Source organism: Pyrus communis, chromosome 17, assembly GCF_041283825.1.
Source record: "Pyrus communis isolate YQ-2024b chromosome 17, ASM4128382v1, whole genome shotgun sequence".
NCBI lineage: Eukaryota > Viridiplantae > Streptophyta > Magnoliopsida > Rosales > Rosaceae > Pyrus > Pyrus communis.
Window position 1 is genome coordinate 24,447,040 of NC_142581.1, and position 21,727 is coordinate 24,468,766.

Here is a 21,727-nt window from a genome sequence, read left to right on the forward strand (position 1 = left end):
CGTAAAGTCTTTTTGACATTTCCCAAGAAATTTCAGATCACCCAAATATATTTTTTAGGATGTGATATCCACACATTCTATTTTATTTCTCACACATTTTTTTAATTTTCAATCATCAGATTAAATGAATGGAAGAAGATCAACGGGTATAAATTATTAATGAATGTGTAAGAAGTAAAATAAGGTGTGTGGATAGCATATCCTATTTTTTTCCTTTTCTCTCTCATACATTATATATAGAGCCCCTTCAGAAACCTTTTTCCTCACTGTCCTCGTCCTTGGTTTTTTCTCCCTCTCGATTCCTTGTCCTGAAAATTGAAAATTTGAAAAATGGGTTTCCTATTCAGAGCTCTGCTCTTAACTCTGTTTTTAGTTTCCCACCAAACAAAAGCACAGGAATTCAATTCCTCTTTCTCCTCCAATAATGCTTTTTCTGCTTCTGCTACCAGCACTGCTAGTACTACCAGCTCTGTCGCCAGAAAGCTTGCAGGAAAATGCAACTGGTTCCGCGGCACATGGGTCTACGATGCTTCTGCTAAACCATCCTACTATTCCTCCACCTGTCCCTTCTTAGATCCACAGTTCGACTGCCTAAAGTACGGCCGCCGCGACACCGCTTTCCTCAAATACAGATGGCAACCCTTCTCCTGCGCCCTTCCCAGGTACCCCATTCGGTAATTCAGCGTTAGAGGTGTACAACGTGCCGAGCCGGCAGTAATTGAAATGGAAACTCGACTAAAGCCGAGCTCAGTTGTCTGTAATTTTTCTTTAATAATCCGGACTACTCAGTAGTACGATAAACGATGGGTCATGATTAATTTGAGGAAATACTATTTTTTTGTGCAGGTTCAATGGGTTGTATTTCTTGGAGAAGTGGAGGGGGAAGAAGATCATGTTTGTGGGTGACTCAATGAGTTTCAATCATTGGGTGTCTTTAACATGTATGCTTCATGCCTGGGTGCCAAATTCCAGGACTTCATATGTTAAGACAAATAGTTTATCTGCCGTCACATTCCAGGTAAATTCTAACTGCTTAATTTCTTGTTCAACTTTTTAATTTTTGATTGTGTTTAAAATGGCTCTAAATAAATAGAATAAAATCATTAGATGAAATAGTGCGCGCATGTTTTGTCCCTTTTCACCTTTAGCTTTTAAGAAAACGTAATTAAAGTATTTTTCCCTTTCAACCTCTTTTTTTTTTTTTTTTGGGAAGAAATTGAGCTTAGTAAGTTTTTAGCCAGTCACAATCTACGTTAGCTGGATTTGCATGATTGGATTTTGACGGTGGCAATCTAACTGTTTACATATCGATGCAGTATATACATTAGTGTACTGTAGAAAAAATCCGTCATTCGTGCTACTTCTAGTAAGTATTAGTATATGATTGACACGAGGTGGTGAGATTTATTGAGTTGATTATCTTAGCCAATGTGTTGTGCGTGTGTGGAGTGCAGTGTGTGAAAGCATTGAAAAGTGGAGCGTGATTGGTGCTTATCGCCTTTTCACTGTGCCGGGGGTTATGCCAGAGCTTGTATTCTTTCTTATGTGGGAAATATAAACAAAAAAGCATTTGCTTGCTATGTCTTTTTGTAGAAATTTCAAATGACAATGACATAAAAAATTGGTTAAGAACTGTTCCCTTAAAAAACATTTTTATTCGAAAGCATTTTACTTGAAGTGTATCGTGAAATAATAATTTGATCCAACTATTACAAATAAAAGATTTTTTTAAAAGTTATAATAATTGGATCTAAAAAATTTGAGCCTAAAGGTCAAATGATCTGAACCGTTAAAATTTGATCCAACTGCTACAAACAGGAGACCCCTCTAAAAGTTATAATAATTGTAGTCGTTAGATCAAATTTCAACGGTTCAAATCATTTGATCCTTAAGCTCTGTTTATTTAGATCCGGAGAGGATCTGGCTTCATTTTTTACTACCTTTTTATGCCAAACATAATTAAAATTGCTTTTGATGATTTAAAAACACTTGTTGTTATTTTAAAAGCATTTCTAAACAAGTACGAATGTTATATAATTGACTACATTGGATTACCTCTTAATTTATTTTGCGTTCCAGGACTATGGAGTACAAATACTGCTGTATCGCACGCCATACCTGGTAGATCTTGTCAACGAGAACGTGGGACGAGTGTTGAAGCTTGACTCAATTACGAATGGCAACGCGTGGAGAGGCATGGACATGCTGATCTTCGACACGTGGCACTGGTGGACGCACACCGGAAGAACACAGCCGTACGTTCCTAGCTAGCATCTAATCTCTCTCATGCCATCACATGCACTGTTTTGCTGTTTTTTTATATTAACGTACAAGAGTACTGCAGATGGGACTACCTGGAAGAAAGGGGTAAATTGTACAACGATATGAACCGTCTGGTCGCATTTTACAAAGGAATGACAACTTGGGGCAGATGGGTCGACCAAAATGTCGATCCTTCCAAAACCAAGGTCTTCTTCCAAGGCATTTCTCCTACCCATTACGAGTGAGCAACTCCATCTTCAAATCCGCTTTTGTTCTAATGCTTTTGAAGATCAGCTTTTCTTCCCTACGCATGTGGGTTGTGTGCATGCATGATCCGGATGAGCGTTTTGGACAACGTGGGCGATGATATTTAGTTGCAATATCATCATATGCGACGTCCAAGTCGTTCTCTGAGTCATGCACCTTCTATGCGCACGACCCATTTGTGCATAGGACAAAAACTATTTTGAAGATATTTGACAAGTTATATATTGTCCAACAGACTCTTAAAAGGGAATGAAAAATAATCAGGTCCTAATTACCTAAGACGAGCCATTCATCGATCATTACCTACAAATGGCAGTAGACAAGTGTGCAAAAAGACTTTTCTGTTTGTGTTTTTAATGAGTTATTTTGCGCATCTCAAATTGTAATTATTATGTTTTTTTAAAGCCAGTTTGTTTTGTGAAAGTAACTTATAAGTGATTAAGTGGCAATTACTAAATTTTATTTGTTTGTGAAATTAATTAGGGGCAAGGAGTGGAATCAGCCAACAAGATCATGCGCAAGTGAAACGCAACCATTCTTTGAGAAAAAGTATCCAGCAGGAGTACCTTTGTCTTGGGTTGTAGTCAACAAAGTGCTGGCTAGGATTAAGAAGCCAGTCTATCTTCTCGACATCACGCTTCTCTCACAAATCCGCAAAGATGCACACCCATCCAAGTACAGCGGCCACCACGGCGGCACGGACTGCAGCCACTGGTGCCTTCCCGGTCTGCCGGATACTTGGAATCAGCTCCTCTATGCTGCTCTATTTGCTTGAAAATATTAACCGCCATTAGCAATAATGTTGTATTTCATTAGTCATTCGTTCCTGAAAGAAACTCTCATTGTTTCAGGAAAAAGTAGGGTTTTTTTTTTTTTTTTTCTTTGTTTTCTTTCTGCATTTTACTTGTGCATGCATTTGAGCAATAAGAGGGTTCGGTCGTGATTCAACTGTATATTTACTTCGTTTGGAATACAGTTTAATTGATCCCTCAAATTAGAAAAACAAATTTGGTAGTTCAGCATTATGCATCATCTATTTGGTGATTCTTTTTGGGCCTCATGACATGTAACCGGTTCTTAGTTACTAATGTTTATTAACTAAAACCTTATTATTAGTTTTCAGATTTTGATCGAAATTCTTAGTATTAATGGAAGATTTTTTAGCTAAAATGGTCTCTGAGATTTGTATAACTCATCATTTTGGTTCTTGAGATTTGGAATCTATACAATTAGTCTCTGAGATTGTTCACCATCAATCATTTTGGTCATTCCGTGAAAAATCGCCATTAAAATAACAAAAATACCTTCAATTTTTGTCAAATCATTTTCACCTATCGTTTATTAAATTACGTGTATTTTTGACATTTGAATCCTTATTTAACATAACGTTTCACGAAATGACCAAAATGATTGATAATAGACAATCTCAAGGACCACTTCTAATTATTTTAAATCTCAAGGACCAAAGTGATGAGTTATGCAAATCTCAAGGACCATTTTAGCTAAAAAGCCTTAATGTAATAATGAATTTACATGTCAGTTACATAATTTTAAAAATAAAATTAGTAATTGATTTAGGCTTTTAATACTCACACCTTTATTAAAGTCCTAATTAATTTTCAATTCAAAACATTTCTAAAAGAAAAAATAAATAAAATTAGAATAAGTTGGTACCTATTAGTTTTTTATAAAAAGATTTCCAAGGTTTTAAAATATACCCTTTCAGATAAACTTTTCAATTTTTTAAATCTACCCATTCTTAAATATATTTGTTATCGTAAAATGTACTATTTTTTATATTTTTTATATTTAACCTAATATCTATTTTTTGTGGTTTTGAAGAATGTACCGTATTTTGGTACAATAATTTTTTTTGTTAATTTTGATAAATGGATCTATGTTTATGTGTATACAATAGATGGGAGAGTATAAATTATGTTTTCACATTTTTAATCCCACAAATTATGGAGTTTATTTAAAATCTCATTAAATAAACAATTAGAATTTTATTTTTAATTTAAAAAATACAGTAACCTACATAGAAAATTAGAAATACATTATTACATTAATGTTAGAGACTTTCATAAAAACTAAAAACCATTAAGGTTTCAGTAAAAAAAACATTTATAATTAGGAATGGCATCTAAAGTCTCCCTAGTAAAATTATCACTTGAATAGTCTCAAATGCCTTGAAAACATAAGTTTGATTACATTATATTGTGGTTAATGTTGGAACTTGGTGATCGGTAAACTATTGCTCTGATTGTTTGGAATACTAGGATCTATCATCCTAAAAAGTATGACGAAAACAAGGGAATAAAAAACCCAGATAAATGAAACCAGAACTTCATCAAATTTACCAATCAAAAGAAACTTAATCTCTTTCGATTGATTTACTCGGTCTTTGTTGGTCTGCAAGGTTATGCACTTAATTCAATTCCTCTAACAATATCATGGTAATGGTTGGAATCGTAAACAATTCCATACACTTCACTGAAAAACTAATCCAAGGTTAACGAAAATTAAGACAATAACTCATCTAAAAGAAGGAAACAAAATTTTCTTTTTGGAACAAATAGATTGTCATGATTGTATAGTTATGCTCTTCACCACAAAATGTCGCAAGTTCTCAACTGAAACAAATAGGTTTTCCTGTTTATTGGCTTCCGTTCTTGGTCTGAGGTAAATGAAAATTAAGAGAATATCACATCTAAAAGGTAAATTGACATTAGGGTTGGGGTTTTTAATTGCATGTCTTGTTTGTGCCTCTTTACTAGTTTCTTGACGCTTGTTTCTTCACTTATTCCAAGTTAATTATCGGTTTATTAAAACATCGGTTTATTTTAAGTTTTAATTTTTAATTAATTTTATGAACTTACTTTGGAATAAATGAAGGGATAAGTGTCAAGAAACCAGTAAAGAGACACAAATGAGACATGTAATTAGGAGAGAGTAAATCTTTAGCTGGTTAGAGGGACAAGTTTCAAGAAATAAATAAAGAGACACAAATGAGTCGTACAATCAAGAAACAATAAATAAAAAGACACAAATGAAACATGTAATTACGGAACAGCAGACCCTTAGCCGGTTTACTAACGATTATAAATTATAATATGTAGAGGAAACCTTAATTTCAATAGTCATATGTACTATATACATATATATATTTAAAATGTATTGGAAAAATGAAAGCAAGCATTCATTTGAAATATCATCTCTAAATGCATGCATTTGGTACATAGATAGCTAACTGAACTGATAAGGATGAAGGATGGATTGAAGTGCCCGATCCTTATTCAACACATACTGAAGAATTTGACATGCGTGGCAGCCCAAGGCTCTCCCTCGTGTCAGTAGACATAGAGACAATGTTGGGTTGGATAACGCAAACCTGAAACAGTTGGACGTGTGAGTTGCTGGGTAGCATGGTAATCTGACTCTCAAGAACAAACGTGTCAAGAAGCCACCACTTGGCACTTTCCCACCCAACAGATGTCGCCCTCCATGCATGGACGACGTCGTTACCCACCTCCTCAGCACCGCCATGGCTTCCTGTTTTTAACCCCAATCCAGCCCAACATCACTCTCCACTTCTGAAACGCCAATCAAATCTTTCTAGCGAAAAAAAAAAACCCGAAACCCAAAATCTTTGTATTGAATATAACCTGATCGATCGTGTTATTGCATTGAATACATATTGTGTGTATACAGATCAAACAGCTAGCGCTTTGGTTTGAATCAAGAAAGAAGGAAAGGAAGGAAATGGCTTCCGAGCAGCAGCAAAGAAGGGAAAACACAACGCCGGAGAGGGAGGTGCACTTAGGGAAAGACAAGGTGCCCAAAATGACTACTCACTTTGAGGCTATGACGGTACATGTTACTGATACGAGTGCTGGCAGAAAAGACACTCCTCTTGACAGCGGCAGCAAGCAGTCATCGAAGGACGAAGGCGATAAAGCAGCCTCGATGAGGAGTGGGAATACGGTGGGCGATGTGGGAATGGGGAAAGCAAGAGAGACTCATGAGATCGGGTCTCATAAGCTCGAGTCTCTTAAAGATACTCAGGCGTCGGCGAGGGAGGACAGACAGAGAGAATCCCAGGCAGACAAGGCGAGGACAGAAAACATGGTGGCAGACAAAGAAGCTGAGTCTAAGAAAGAGAGCCGCCAACAAGGTGGACCTGGAGTTCCTCAGTCTGAACAGAGCCATGAAGCTAAAAGTCAAGGCGGAGGTCAAGCTCATGGTCAACGTCAAGGTAGTGGCCCTCAGTTTGAACAGGGCCATGAAACTAAAAGCCATGGCGGAGTTCAAGGTGTAGCTCATTCATTTGAACAGCGCCATGAAGGTAAAGGTCAAGGTGGAGGTCAAGCCCAAGGTCAAGGTGGAACTAGTCAATCTGTTGGGAAGGTTGAAGAGCGCCATGAAGCTCAAGGTCGCCAAACTACTGGGAAGGTTGAAGGGCGTCAAGGAGGTCAAGGACAAGCCCATGGTGGACGGCAAGGCCAATCTTTTGGGAAGGTTCAAGAGGGTCAAGGAGCCCATGGTGGAGGTCAACAACAACGAGAAGGCAGTGGTGGTGATCGCGGTCATCAGACAGTTGGGAAGTTTGAAGTGGTGGGGGAAGAAGAGCAGGGTCGGACCGATAAAGGCCGAGAAACTAGTGAAGTTCAGAAAGAAAGTAGACGCACACAAATACACGAGGGTGTGGAGAAAATGACTCTTACCGGGGAAGACAAGAAGCTGCAGGGCCAAGAGGAGGAGCAGCAAGGTTATAAAGGAAGACGAGGCTCCGAGTCTGAGATGAAAAGAACACAAGAGAGAACCACTACTGAAGAGGAGACTAAGAGAATCAAAGAAGAAGAGGGTCGACGTCAAGGAACCAAACAACAACCACCATCTTTGGAAGAAATCTCACAGCTGAGAGGCACAGCTCAGCAGAATTCTATGGAGGCGATAAGGGCTGCAGAGGACCGTTACGCCAAGGCTAAAGAGTCGGCCAGGCAAGGGCTTGGTAGCGCAACCGAGTATGCCTCAGAGAAAGCTGGACAAGCTAAAGACACTCTCCTCCAAGGAGCACAAACTGCCAAAGAGACTCTCACTGGTGCAGGCAAGACCACCGTCGAAAAAACAGCTCCACTAGCCGAGAGAGCCAAAGATGTTGCTGTCTCCGCCGGTCAGACCACTCTGCATTACGTGGAAGAAGGGGCTGTGAAGGCCAAGGACAAAACTTTGGAGGGCGGGAAGACTACGGCCGCGTATGCAGGTGATGTGGCGGTGGACTTGAAGGACAAGGCGACTGTGGCCGGTTGGACGGCAGCGCATTATACCACAGAGGCTGCAGTGCAGGGGACTAAAAAGGCAGCGAAGGCTGTGATAGGGGCAGCTGAATATGCTGGGCATAAAACAGTGGATATTGTTTCGAAGCCTTTGAGTGCGGCTAAAGATGCCGCTGCGGTGGCTGGGGAGAAGGCTGAGGAATATACCGCGAGGAAGAAGGAGGAGGCGCAGAGAGAACTGGAGGCCAAGAGATCAGCTGAAGAGCCAAATAAGCAGCAGGTATATATTTGTCAAGAGTGCTATTTAATTAAATACCGCTCACCGAATAGCTAAATTGATTCAAGTGTTAAAAAAAAATTATTAATTAAATTACAAACAATTATTACTGGCCTTCATTACCGATCAAGCGAGAGATGAGTTGTTTGAATGTTTTATTTTACTTGAAACAGTCTCTCCAAGGAGGAGAAAGAGAAGGATCCGAATGGGAGCAAGGCACGACATGGAACAAGCAAGCTCATGAGAATGTTAGCGTTCAGGGGATTCGAGGAGAGTGTGACCGATCATCTGAAAAAACTCAGGTACGGTTCCTCTTTTGAATTACATGAACATGACTGTATATACATCTAATATATATTATCGATGCGAGGAATCAAATAATTAAAATTTGAGCTAGAAATATTAGTTTATTAAGCTGGTATTTGAGAGGAGAGTTTAATGGGTTGATTGTACTTGAATGATAATCAGGGTTATCAAGGTGGACAGGAATCCCAGAATCGATCTCAGGGCCTCATGCGAGGGGCAGACACGAGTCGGGATCAGGGCAGGGATGAGATTTGGATGAAATCGCGGAGCGGTGGCGCTGGGGTAGGAAGCAACGAGGAGTACATGATGAGCATGGACAGCTCTCAAGTGGGAGAGGGTGGTGAGGGGGTGCTGGGAGCAGTCACGGAGACTTTACTGGAGATTGGTCAGACAACAAAAGACATGCTGATCGGCGGGCAGTACGGAATGGAGGAGGAGGAGGAACTGAGTGGTGGCCAGGAACAGCAGTGGAAGACGTCGACGGATGAACGGAGCAAGCAAGGGATGACCAGGAGGAATTGAGGATAGCAAAGCAAGCAAGGGGTGACCGAGTATGAATGCACGACTACTTCTACTCTCAGTTTTGGGTTCCACTTTTCGGTGTAGATATTTTGCGAGTGCATAAAAGGCAGATACAATATATATAATGTGTGCGAGTTATATTTTGTGTTAATAATTTGGGTTTGGTTGATGTTTTTGATGATTAATTTTGAGTGTTTATGTATTAAAAACCACCTTCCTTCCCTTGGAATCGTGACGATTCGTTGTTGTTGTTATTTTTTTTATTTTTTATTTTTAATTTTATATATTTTTAATTTCTTTATTGAAATAGGGCAAAAGCCCACACAGAGAATACGCAAGAGGGTAGGGCCCAAATGAACTGGCAAAGTGTGTCGAACAAATGCAAGCGAAGGCTGTGAAACAATTGAAGTAATTATCCGTAGTCTCGCCCTTGCAGCCCCACACACCAAATGAGAAAGCATACAGGAAGCCACGTTTTAAGATGTGTTTTATAGACGAATATCGGAAGACATGAAAGTGAGTTGCATCGCGACTTTCTCGAGTGTTTCAAGAATATTTTAACCATTTTTCTATAAAAATACGAAAGAAGTATCGAATCTTATAAACCGTTATCCTTTATACAAAACATAGAAATAAAATACTCGGAGTACATGTACTCTAAGGAACGTGTTATGATATAGAGTGAGGAACGTGTTACGACACTGATATATCAACCTAACTTAATTTCAATACGTTCTAACATGAGGCGCTAGACCCCTCTGTGCCGTCCGACTACTTGCCTAATCATGCTTAAAACATTGGTCACAGAACAATGAGTGATTCGCTTCCACAATAATTCTCTAGTAAGCGTTAAAATTACGCCAAACTCGTTTAGTAAATTAGGCTGTTTCCTTTCGAATTCTCTGGTAACCTGTTTACCAACTTACAAGGATTGAGTAAACTATAGCAAAAGTCCCTCAATTTTAACCTAATTGGAGCATTGGTCCCTCAACTAAAAATTCATTACCATTGATCCCTCAACTCATCAAAACATGCAGATATGGTTCTTTTCGTTAACCCGTTAGAACTTCCGTCGAAATAAGTCGCGTGTCATACATGTGAGGTTGAATCAAGGGGCAAATATGAAAAATTAAATAAAAAAATTGTATTAATGGTCCCTCAACTTTAATCCAACTAAAGAAATAGTTCATTAACTTTAACCCAATTGGAGTAATGATCATTATAACATAACTCATTTTGATATAATTCTTACGGAATTGACGAAAATGACCATAGTTACACGTTTAATGAGTTGAGAGATCAATGATAATGAATTTTTAGTTGAGGGAAAATTGCTCTAATTTGGTTAAAATTGAGGGACCATTGCTATAATTTACTCTACAAGTATTTTGATTAGACCTGACATTCATGTCGTGTTTTCTATATTCGTGTCGTTTTCGTGACATACCTGATATCTTAATAGGTCATGTCGTGTGACATCCATTAAAGTAAAGGGGTAACATGACCCAACCTCAAATCGACCCGTTAATATTATTATGTAATTGACCCGACCCATTACCCATTAAGGAAAATAATATATTTTCATTAATAAATAATGAAAATGAAAACATAATTTGACCCCTAAAAATTTGAAAACATAATACTAAATTTTTGTATATATATATATATATATATATCACATTATCACATAAATATTATTTCAAAACATATAAACAACATTTGTCTTTTAAGTATTACATACCCAAAATAAGAGTTTAATGAAAAAACATTAGTACATTACTACAAGATACCAAATGGTTAAGGTTTATTTTAAACTCCCTTAAAAATATTATTCATGTGAGTTCGTATTGTATGGTTTTAAAAATTCAAACAATGATGTTCTCATTCTTAAAGCGTAGAGCATTTGTATATTATTATTTTTTCACATTTTTCGCATTTGTAAATTACTTATTATATTTTTTTAATGTGGTTAATATTTTTAAATTACTTGATGTTTTTATTTTTAATATGTTTTATATTTTTTAATCTCACTCTTTGCTTAGCTTATATTATAAAAATAAATAAAACTTAAAATTAATTTATATAAAACAATAATATAATAATAGATATTTTAATATACGATATATATACGTATACCCTATGACTATTATATTTTATAATAAGTTCTTTTTTAGTAATTAAAAAAAAATTAAATTCATCAAAATAATTTTTTTCTTAACAATCAAACATTCAAATTCTCTCTCTACACTCTCAAATTATCGATTTTGCGAATTCGGTTTTCAAGTTTTGGTTCATCTGATCAGAAATATACCTTCAAAGAAATCATGAATTCCATGTTCAGTTCGTTTGATGCTTTGTGTGCTGAGTTCTTGGGCCAGAGGGTGAAGTCCTCCTTCCCCACACAGCAGCTGAAGAGTACGTTCCATCAAATAACACGATTAGTACAGCAAACCAAGAGGGAAATATGGAGTCTTTGCCGGAGGCTAAGAAGCAGAGCCGGAGGTCGCCGCCAAGGTTCGCGGTGGAGCTGGATGGACTCAATTGCTTTGAGAACTATCTGCCGCTGGAAGTCTAATCCCAGATTATATTTAGATTGTTATACCAAGAAAAAGAAAAAAATAGTGTATCGAAGTAAATGTTAATATGATAAACTACAATTCTATCAAAAAAATGAAAAAAACAAAAGAGTATCGATGTAAATGTTAATATTATACTCACATGTCACTCTCTGCTCTCGTGTAAACTTGTTAAGAATCCGTTATTAACGAATTCTTATCGTGTGATCCGATAAAGATACGATTAATTATCGTATTGATTCGAAATTCATTACTTTCATATCGTTTAGTATCGTGTTAACAAAACGTGTAACACATTTCCTGGTCTAATTTTGATACCACCATCATTTGACGGTAATATATGCTGTAACGACATCTAATGAACATGCGACTACGGGATGATAGTAATGTGTACTTGTAAGTACTGTAGCTTGTGCCGCAATTTCGGTTAGAAACAAAAACACTATTACAAACATACATAAGCATTCATTCATTCATTCACAATGAAATATGTATCTAAGAAAGCGACATATAGTAAAAATAAAAATAATAAAATTAAAAGAAAAAAAAGTGAGTAATTGCAAGTATCAAGCAAGCAGAGGAGAAAGGGAGGAAAAGATGGAGAGATTAACAGGGGATTTGAGAAGTGAACCATTCCATCACATGAATTGGAGCTTTCACCAACTGCAGAGCCAGCTCCACCATCACCGTCACGCACAAGCAGCACGGGCATATGCACGTCAGCAACAACCTGCCACCCACCACCGCCACCACGACGGCACCGCCCACCACAAGCAATAAATCAGATCACAAATTCAAAATTCAAAGCACCAAACAATCAGTCAATCACAATTTGAGATACCAAGATGAGATGAGGTGATCGATCGAATTGCAAATTGAAAATTTCAGAGAGAAATCAATGAATTGGAGAGAGGAAGAATAGAAGGAATCATATTTATACCCGACGATCCAGATGACGATGCCGACGATGGAGATGAGGAGGGAGAGAAGGGCGAACGGAAGGCCGAGTAGAAAGCCCAAAGGCCTGCAATCACCCTCTGAAGAGCACATTTTCGAATTTCTCTGTCTCACTTCGTCCGATTGATTTCTCCGATTTTGCTGCTTCTGCTTCCTTCCACTACTGTTTCTGCTTCACCCTCACGCACTTCAATGTGGCAGACAGAGAGGATAATGGACAAAGACTGAAAGACTTCGATTCCGTAAGGATAATGGACAAAGACTTCGATTCCGTAGTTGGCGACTCACGGCACGTGGCGTTTTACTGGGAATCCGAATTTTCCATTGATTTTTTATCCATAATAACCAAAATTTAATACTAAATTTCATAAATGTTACTTTTTAGAAAATCTTTCAAAAAGAACAGAAAATCCATTTAAATAGACTTAAATACTCTTAAAATTAAAATCAAATAAACATAAACTAAAGAATTCTGGGTTAACCAAGAACCAAGGATCATAAGCAATACGATCTGCACAACCCTCATCCATATCATTGTTCCCAACCTCTTTGTCGTACCCACCACCAACAAAAGTTGTTGCCAACAATGAAGGTACCATTAAAAGCTCTTCTCATGGGTATAAGACCGTGGGAGCAATCACTCTTTTTCTCTCACTGTCTTCATCCTTGGCTCAACCATATGGAAGTACATGATCCATATTTGTTTAATGAATTGACCAGATAAAGGCCTAACGTTTTCGAAGCCCGAGCAACCGAGCTTCAACGCTACTAGTAATAATGGGGATCAATCTTGTGATAGGAGGTAAAAGTAAGAAGATGAAGCGCTGTCCGATGATATCTAACTCAAGCTTCTCGCCCATTTGTATCGTTTTCTTGTCCGAAGGACTAGAAGCAAGTTGAATGTTGTTGTTCTTAAATGTTTGTTCATGAGCAAAGTCAACAAGGCACCACTTTCTCTCTCGAGGTTGATTAAATACATGCAAGGAAAGGATAACAAGATTGCTGTGGTTGTGGGGACTGTCATCGACGACATTAGGGTTTATGAAGTTTCACAATTGAAGGTTACAACACTGATGTCCTAAGAATTCTCGAGAAGTAGTGAAGCACTTCTATGTAGGTGGTTTTGGGTTTTAAGGGTATTTAGGTCTATTCATGTGAGTTTTATTTTATATTTAAAAGTTTTTATAAAAAGTGATATTCATGAAATTGAGTGTTAAATTTTGACTATTAATGATAAATACTCCCCGCTTTCCTTTGACGTCTCTCTAATTATAATATTTACATTTTACAATTTTTCCTTATACCAAATTTTTGAACAAAATTTACAAATCAAATGATGTGTTACCAATAGAAAATAAGCACGTTAATCAACACTTGACTAATAATCTAATCATCAATAACTAAATCATTTGATTTATAAAATTTAATTTAGAAATTTGATTTCCTTAACATTACCTTTACAAATTAAGATTAACAAGAATTTTAAAATACTTTTGAAATAATGAATTTGATGACATTTGTAAAATCCAACAACTTTTATATGGAAAGAATTTAAATTTTGTTGGCTTAATAGGATTAATAGTCCTGTGATGATAAGGTAGTCAAAAAATTGAACCCATGGTCAAAAAATTAGGATGTAAGTCTTTCTGGTAAAGTTTATTGAAATTTAGGCCTAAAATTTGAAAGTTTTGCTAATTTTCTGTTAATTGTTAGCACATAAGGTTCACATGTGAGACTAAAAAGATAGTTAGTCTCACATGTAAACTTTACGTGCTAATAATTAACAGAAAGTTTGTTTTATCCTAATTTTTTCACTACATAGGCTATCTTTAACTATCCTATTACTAAGGAGACTAATGATCCAACGAGGCCAATTTTGTTTGTAGATTTTGAAGGATTTTCAAACACTTTTTATTCTTAACTCAAGAAATCTAAACAGTTAATACTGTGCCACATTTATAATGATTTTTCTTTTTCTCCAGCCCGTTCATCCCAACTATTCGCAACATTCTTCGTCGCTGCACACTTGGCACCCTTCGCTCGTCAATTTCATATTTTGTCCACCCTCTGCTCCTCAGCTCCTCTACTAAATCTCATAGTTTTACGGTATGAAATAAATAATAAACAATCAAATAACAAAATAAGAGAAGGAAAGCAAGAACAAAACTCATGATAGAAGGAAGAGAAATAATCAGTGGCGAAGTCCGAAATTCAAGTTAAAAGGGCCTTTAAGTCATATGAAAGAAATTAGACAAAATATTGCAATATGATTAACATGAGAAAAATTAAAAGTTCAAATTTTAATCAAACAAGAGTGGTAAAGCTTTAAATTTTGTATGAAAAATTCAATATTGAGCTGATTATATCATAAGAACAAAATTTGTTTACGAGTTTTGATACAAAATAAATAAATTAAAACATATAGAAACAGACAAAAATTTAATGTCATGACTTTAAACTATTACCATGAGATTTGCTGGTTGATTATGGCCCAGAGACCGAAAAGAACCCAATTAAACTGAGGTTCGATATTGATTTCAGAGGACCCGAAACCAGATAATACATAAAGGAATGCTTATTTATTTATTTTATTTTCAAAACTAATTTACAAATTTATTAAAAAATAAGAAAAAACGAATTGAACTAAACCAAACAAAAAAGCACCCGAAGAAAAGCGAAATCAAATAGTAATTTCAATTTGATTTTTAATTTTTTAAAAAACCGAACTGAATAAAATCGAAGCCATCCCCTAGTATAAACAAAATTTACCAAATAATAAAGCCTTTTAGAAGAGCATTGTATTTGGGCTCAAATCTGGCTTCAAACAAAGAACTTGGGAGTTGAAACTCTCCTCAACCACAACCACCACCAGGCAAACGGCAGCAATGAGCGCAACATCGGGGCATATAATAAACCCGGCCGGAGACTTTCATCATCACCAAATCACATTTTACAATTGCCGAAACTGAACTACACGCGCCTTCTTTTCGCGTGGAGAATCACTTCCAAATATTCCACAAAGCAAGTCCCCCGCCACATAATCCCCCAATAAACTCAAGCTCAACGTGATGCTCACGCCCTACTCTCCCGCTCTCCCATTGGTCCGTTGCATGTCACTCCCTCGTATGTCGCGTGAGTCAAACCCCCCACCCGTGCTATGATACTTCCCGGTCACTACTCTTTTGGTGCTCCCACACGTTTCGTCACTCCACCGCTCCCTCACGAACCCCTCCCTCGCCGTACACTTGTAAGATAAGGATACAGAGAGAGAGTGGGAGACGGAAGAGAGAGAGAGTGGGAGACGGAAGAGAGAGAAACTGTGAGACTGTGAAACGTTTTAGAGAGAGAAAGCGAAGGAACGAGATCTGATCGGAGAGAAAGGCTAACGAAGCTCGAAGCTCTACCCATATGGTTGTCGATGTTGTAACTTGTAAGCCCTAACTCTCTCTCACTGGTTTGTTGTAAGGAAGCCCTAATTTGATTTTCTTGATTTATGTGTGAGATTTGGGCGGAAAATTGGGTTTTGGTGGTCTCTGTTTTGTTTGGGCGATTAGGGGAAAGAAACCCTAGGATTTTGTGAATTGTTTGTGAGATTTGGGGGGAGAATTAGGGTTTTGTTAATATTTCTTTTGTTTGGGCGGATAGCGGTAAAAAACCCTAAGCATCTTGGATCTTTGTGAAAGGGAAAAACGGGAATTAGGGTTTTGGGAGGTACATGTATGGCTTCGGGGCCTACAGTAGGAGAAGGTGATGGAGCCAGAGAGAAACAGAGGTTCACGGAGAGCAAAGTCTATACTCGAAAAGCTTTCAAAGGCCTCAAGAAGAACAACATCGTCAACACCACCGCCAACACCGACGCAAACACAAATACCAACGCAACCGCCACAACCACCACCGCCTTAGCTGCCCCCTCCGCCCCCGCCCCCGCCCCTGCCTCTGCCGCTATCCCAACCACCACCAGCGGCAACATCAACGGGATCGACAACAGTATCAACGGGAAGGACAGCAGCATTAGTGAGAAGAACAACAGCATCAACGAGAACGAGAAGGACAACAACATCAAAGAGAACCAGAAGGACAGCAACCACAACCAGAAACAGAAGGACAACAGCAACAACGAAAACGAGAAGGACAGAAAGAGTCAGAACAAGGATAACGGGAATGATGAGAATTCCACTCGGCCTCCGGCTCAGACTATTCTGTCTGAGGATGGAAATTCCACTCAGCCGCTCATTTCACAGTCTGGTGCTGCTGCCTCTGATGACTCCTTGAGCCTGAACCGGCAAGAACCTGCGGCGACAGCAGCAGAGGCAGTGGTTGAGGCAACTATTGAGCGGGAAAGTCGGAATTCACCTGAAGAGAATGGGGTGGTCAAGCCGGCTTTGGATAGCCGAACTAAGATTAATTTGGCTTCAAGGTCGAAGCAGGAGAAGCGGGAGCTTCGAAGGAAGCTTGAGAGTGAGCTCGATTTGGTGCGGAGTTTGGTGAAGAGAATTGAGGCTAAACAGGGGCAGATTGGTGGGTTTAGTCACTCCCATGTTTCAGTGAATGATGGGGCGAATAGTGCAGGTGGAGGGCTGAGGCTGGTTCACTCTGAGGTTGCTTCTGTAGGTGTTCCTCGAGAGGCTACCAGGCCTTTGCATCAGCTGAGTATATCCGTGTTGGAGAATAGTCAGGGAATGAGTGATATTGTGGAGAAAGAGAAGAGAACCCCCAAGGCGAACCAGTTCTATCGTAATTCTGAGTTTTTGCTTGCCAAGGATAAGATTCCACCTGCTGAGAGTAACAAGAAGTCGAAATCGAATGGGAAGAGACATGGTGGAGGAGAATTGTGGCAAGGGTTCGGTGGGATGGGAAGCAAGTTTTTCAAGAGTTGCAGTTCTTTGCTTGAGAAATTGATGAAACACAAGCATGGTTGGGTGTTTAATGAACCTGTTGATGCTGCCAAGCTTGGTTTGCACGATTATCATATCATTATCAAGCATCCAATGGACCTGGGTACCATCAAGTCGAGGCTGAACAAGAATTGGTACAAGTCTCCGAAAGAATTTGCGGAGGATGTGAGACTTACATTTCACAATGCCATGACCTATAACCCCCCAGGGCAGGATGTTCATGTAATGGCAGAGCAGTTATCCAGAATATTTGAGGACAGGTGGGCCATCATAGAGTCAGATTACAATCGTGAGCTGAGGTTTGGATATGATTATGGGGTTAATCTTCCAACACCTACACCAAGAAAGGCACCTCCACTGCTACCACCTCATCTTGATATGCGAAGGATTTTGGACAGGTCTGAGTCCATTTCTCATCACGCTGATCCGAAGCCTAAATCCATGACTATTACTCCTAGGACCCCCGCTCCTAAGAAGCCTAAAGCTAAAGATCCTCATAAAAGGGACATGACTTATGAAGAAAAGCAAAAGCTCAGCACACAACTCCAGAGTTTACCTTCAGAGAAGCTGGATGCCATTATACAGATTATAAAGAGGAGGAATTCGGCACTATTCCATCATGATGATGAAATTGAAGTGGACATAGATAGCGTTGATACCGAGACCCTGTGGGAGCTGGACAGGTTTGTAACCAATTACAAGAAGAGTTTGAGCAAACACAAGCGAAAAGCTGAAATGCAAGCCAGAGCAGAAGCTGAGCAGAATGTCCAGCAGCGGGTATGTCTTGACTCATGCTGCATTCTAACCTCTGATTCTTGTGGTAACGGCCGTTGGTAAATGATTAATTTTTCTTTGTATTTTACAGACCCAGGCCCCAGTTGCAGCAGAGGTTTTGAAACAACCCAAGACAGGTAAAATATTTCAGAATGCGATGTTTCATGGCATTGGAATCGGTGATTTCCTTGGAGAAACTGATAAATTGAAACTCGTTCCTTTTTTGAGCAGATGGAAGGATTATTTCCTCTTCAACCCCCATTCAAGGGGATAACCAGGGTGATACTAGGAGTAGGTCGAGTAGTTCAAGCAGCTCTAGCAGTGATTCTGGATCTTCCTCTAGTGGTACTGTAATACATTTTTGTGCTCATAGATGTAAAGTTATTTCACAGATTGCTGATCATACGGTGTGCAATTATGCAAGTTCTTGTTTGGTAAAGTAGTTTCTTTTTCTTGCCGTGTTGCTGCAGACTCAGATAGTGATAGTTCGTCAGCATCTGGATCAGATGCAGGTTCGCCTAGGACTTAACTATTTTCTTTTGAGGTAAGATTCTGTCAACTTGATTCTTGTTCCAAGCATTTTTGCAGTTTTTGTTCTTCCTTGTTATGTAATCAAGTGCGTTTATAGTGTTTAGTTGGGGTTGTAAACTACATCATTTGACTGAAGTGATATTATCAATGACATTAAACTTGACCAACATTTTGCAGTAGCTGCCCCATTATTTTAATTTTTATTGGTTTGGAAGCAGATGTGTAGGTTTTTATGTTATGTATGGACCAGACTATTTATTAGTATTGATGCATGATTCACCTTGGAGCTGTGAATGGTGGAATATGTTGTAAAAGAACTCTAGATGATAGCACAAAATGTGTCATTCATGAGGGGTTGCTTACTTTTTCTTGCTACAGGGTGAAGCTGTTATATATATATGTGTGTGTGTGTAATTGCAATAAGTATTATATACATTGGAAGTATTAGTACTTAAAACGGTCAGTGTGCTTTAAATTTCTCTCCAAAACATTTCTCAAAATTCAAATTTTTTTCCTTCTGAAGATAACGTTTCTTCTTCAATCACTTGTCATTGAAGAAGATGAGGAGCAAGTATATTCCTACGTGTTTTACCCCCTTGCCTGCTTACTTGTTCACCCCCACCTTTAGTCGTTGACGTTTAAGATTTTTGAATGACATCTATATAAATAAAACTCAAACTCTTTGTTTTCAATTGCTATATAGATGTGTAGCAATTTAAATTACTGCCAGGGTCAACATTTTCGGAATTTTCTTTCACTTTCCAGCTTGTTTCAAATATGAAGAGAGTTTTATAACAAAAATAGGGAAATGGTTGCACACACCTGTTTATCTATGTTCATTGATTCTTCCTTAGGTTCTTCAATGGAAGGCCATAAATAAACAGGGGTCTGTAGGAGAAGAAAAATGGTGCGTGGAAATTGCTCATAGAACAGAATTTGGAGAGAGTAAGGGGGTGAGAAGAGAGAAGGAGATGGAGTTGGCGTGTGGGAGCAGGAAATCACAGAGTTTTTACTGAGAGTGAAATTAAAAATTCTCTTTTTAATTTTCGACTGAGGTTTTACTGAGTGGAAACCAAAACTTTAATGACAGATTTAATTGTTGATTCCAATTTAGATTAATCCTTTTAATAGTCTGTGCATTACCATATGCATTCTTGTTAAACATGAAGTTGAGGGTTGCGTATATACCAGCTGTATACATGTGTTGCTTGTAAAGCCTGCCGTGTCAAAGTAGTTCTATCTTCTTGAGTTAGAAAGTGCTGTTCAAGTTTACCACTTACTATTACTTTTTGTTGTAACAATCAAATCTGGTATCAAATATCATCTCATATTTTCACCCAGTGACTCTCCCTCTCTAGAAATTTTAAGGAATGTATCACCACTCCAACTGTCCTTGTCCCCAGAATAAAAATCTTGATGTTGCTCAATGGGAGGTTGTGTTTCTGCTCTTTGGTCCTTTTTCCCGCCAAATTTTCTAGTACATTCTAAGGCTGTTTTATTTAAAAAGAAAGGTTCAGCGTACAGAGTCCCTTCAGTGTACATCAGCCCACTACCTGTATACAGCGTTCATTTCTGTTTAGGGAGTAAGGTCAAAGATTTTTGTAAGAAATAAAAAGCTGGAATCCTAGAAGACATGACTCCCTAAGAGTGTCCTGTAAACCAGTTATTTGATCTGGGGATCCCAGCAAGACTGCCAAACAAGTTTCTACTGAGCTCAACTAGCCCTTTAACTAATAGATGCTGTGTATCTCACCAGTGAGAATGTGTCCACTGAAAATGGGTCTGAAATGTCTTGGTTGTTTTTGTCGTTTCTATTCCAGTCACCATAGTATGGTGGTTATCTACTGTTTTCCTGGTAGGGAAGGATTATTTCAAAGAAGTTAGTAAGATGGATCATTTTTGTTTGTGTATTGGGTCATGAGCTTGCAGTACAGAGCAAGTCATGCTTGACTTTTGTTTGTTGCATATTTCTGCTTTCCCTGTTTTCATATAGCGCAAGTCTATGCAACAATTAGAAGGCAAGCTATAAGGGAATACCCTGCCTTTCTCCTGGGAGACGGTGTCAGCACTAGATCAGTTAAGTGAGCAAGTCAGGGTTCGAGTAATTTGATCACATTTAAGCTTTGCATAAGTGCATGTTTCATAGATTTTTTTGCTTTACAGGCCATGTGTGACCTTACTCAGCCCTTTTTTACATCAGTTTTGTTTGTTCTTATTTGTGCCCTACTTTCATATGCTCTATAGTTTTATAGCACATACATACTTAAAAAGTAAATCTTTTCATGTCGTATATTAGGTGAAACTTGAAATGGGTTCTCTCCTGCTTTTTGTTTGGACTTTGATGGATGGTTGGGCATGCAGTGTAATTTTTGCGGTGAAGAGAATAGATGCAACCTTGTTAATATATGATCTGGCATCTTATTAATTTGGATTACAAATGATTGCTATTTGTAATGGTTGATGGAAGCAACTATGTAACTGAATTACTAATGACGATTATCTCAAATGGCAGATCTCTGAAAATTAGGGTAGATGGTGATTGGAAGCTTTTCAGACAAATTTTCGAATTGAATCTGCGATTGGTGTATAGTGGAAATTTTCTCCGAGGCCTCCAACCATCGTGCAAGTATAGAATGGGGTTCTCTTCTCTCTCATCCGTTGGTGTTGTTAGAATTTGTATAATATTGGTAGAATGTGGTGATAAATAGATACGGTTGGGTCTGTTTTGCATAGCACATGTACATTGCTAAGTACTGCGAGTCTGCGACCCGTCTAAATTTGGATGACTTGTTTTTTGGTTTGGTGCTGACAGATTGAGGATGCTTTGGTGGATACAAAATTAGATAGCCTGTAAACCAACTTCATTCATATGAATTCTCTTGTATTCCCATGAGATTGCTATGTTTGGTAGATTTGTATGCACTTTGCAGTTGTAGAATCTCACCAATATCAGGAGTAGACTCCGAATAACTGCTACACTCTTTCTTTCTCTCTTCTTTAATGCTTTGTTAGTGTTGGAAAGAACCGGAAGTCGTTTTTAATTTTTCTTTTGGTTCGTCCGCGGATGAATTGTTCATGGTTGTG

The 21,727-nt window shown here is 38.2% G+C and overlaps 4 protein-coding genes across 6 annotated transcripts; 3 read left to right on the plus strand and 1 right to left on the minus strand.

Moving 5' to 3' along the window:
• The first annotated feature begins 261 nt into the window (after positions 1-261).
• Positions 262-3,536, plus strand: LOC137708661 (protein trichome birefringence-like 39). The gene is made up of 5 exons (XM_068447783.2): positions 262-662; positions 847-1,018; positions 2,080-2,255; positions 2,345-2,503; positions 3,013-3,536. Exons 1-5 carry the CDS (start codon positions 331-333, stop codon positions 3,302-3,304), a joined length of 1,131 nt encoding a protein of 376 aa, XP_068303884.2. The 5' UTR covers positions 262-330; the 3' UTR covers positions 3,305-3,536.
• A 2,465-nt stretch (positions 3,537-6,001) lies between these two features.
• On the plus strand, positions 6,002-9,130 carry LOC137749188 (late embryogenesis abundant domain-containing protein / LEA domain-containing protein). Its single transcript, XM_068489305.2, has 3 exons — positions 6,002-8,085; positions 8,256-8,384; positions 8,551-9,130. The coding sequence occupies exons 1-3, from the start codon at positions 6,292-6,294 to the stop codon at positions 8,908-8,910; spliced, it is 2,283 nt and encodes a 760-aa protein (XP_068345406.2). The 5' UTR covers positions 6,002-6,291; the 3' UTR covers positions 8,911-9,130.
• A 2,734-nt stretch (positions 9,131-11,864) lies between these two features.
• Positions 11,865-12,663, minus strand: LOC137709548 (signaling peptide TAXIMIN 1-like). The gene is made up of 2 exons (XM_068448631.2): positions 12,427-12,663; positions 11,865-12,216 (listed from the first exon to the last, which is right to left on the minus strand). Exons 1-2 carry the CDS (start codon positions 12,534-12,536, stop codon positions 12,093-12,095), a joined length of 234 nt encoding a protein of 77 aa, XP_068304732.2. The 5' UTR covers positions 12,537-12,663; the 3' UTR covers positions 11,865-12,092.
• Positions 12,664-15,253: 2,590 nt separating this feature from the next.
• Positions 15,254-21,619, plus strand: LOC137707711 (transcription factor GTE4). Of its 3 annotated transcripts, none has more exons than XM_088688845.1 (5): positions 15,254-18,115; positions 18,204-18,249; positions 18,344-18,457; positions 18,583-18,656; positions 20,940-21,619. In XM_088688845.1, the coding sequence occupies exons 1-4, from the start codon at positions 16,163-16,165 to the stop codon at positions 18,639-18,641; spliced, it is 2,172 nt and encodes a 723-aa protein (XP_088544971.1). In that variant the 5' UTR covers positions 15,254-16,162; the 3' UTR covers positions 18,642-18,656; positions 20,940-21,619. The 3 variants fall into 3 exon arrangements, with proteins under 3 accessions (XP_088544971.1, XP_068302717.2, XP_088544972.1); XM_068446616.2 differs by having other exon boundaries at positions 21,156-21,619; XM_088688846.1 differs by lacking the exon at positions 20,940-21,619 and adding an exon at positions 19,498-19,979.
• Positions 21,620-21,727: the final 108 nt, after the last annotated feature.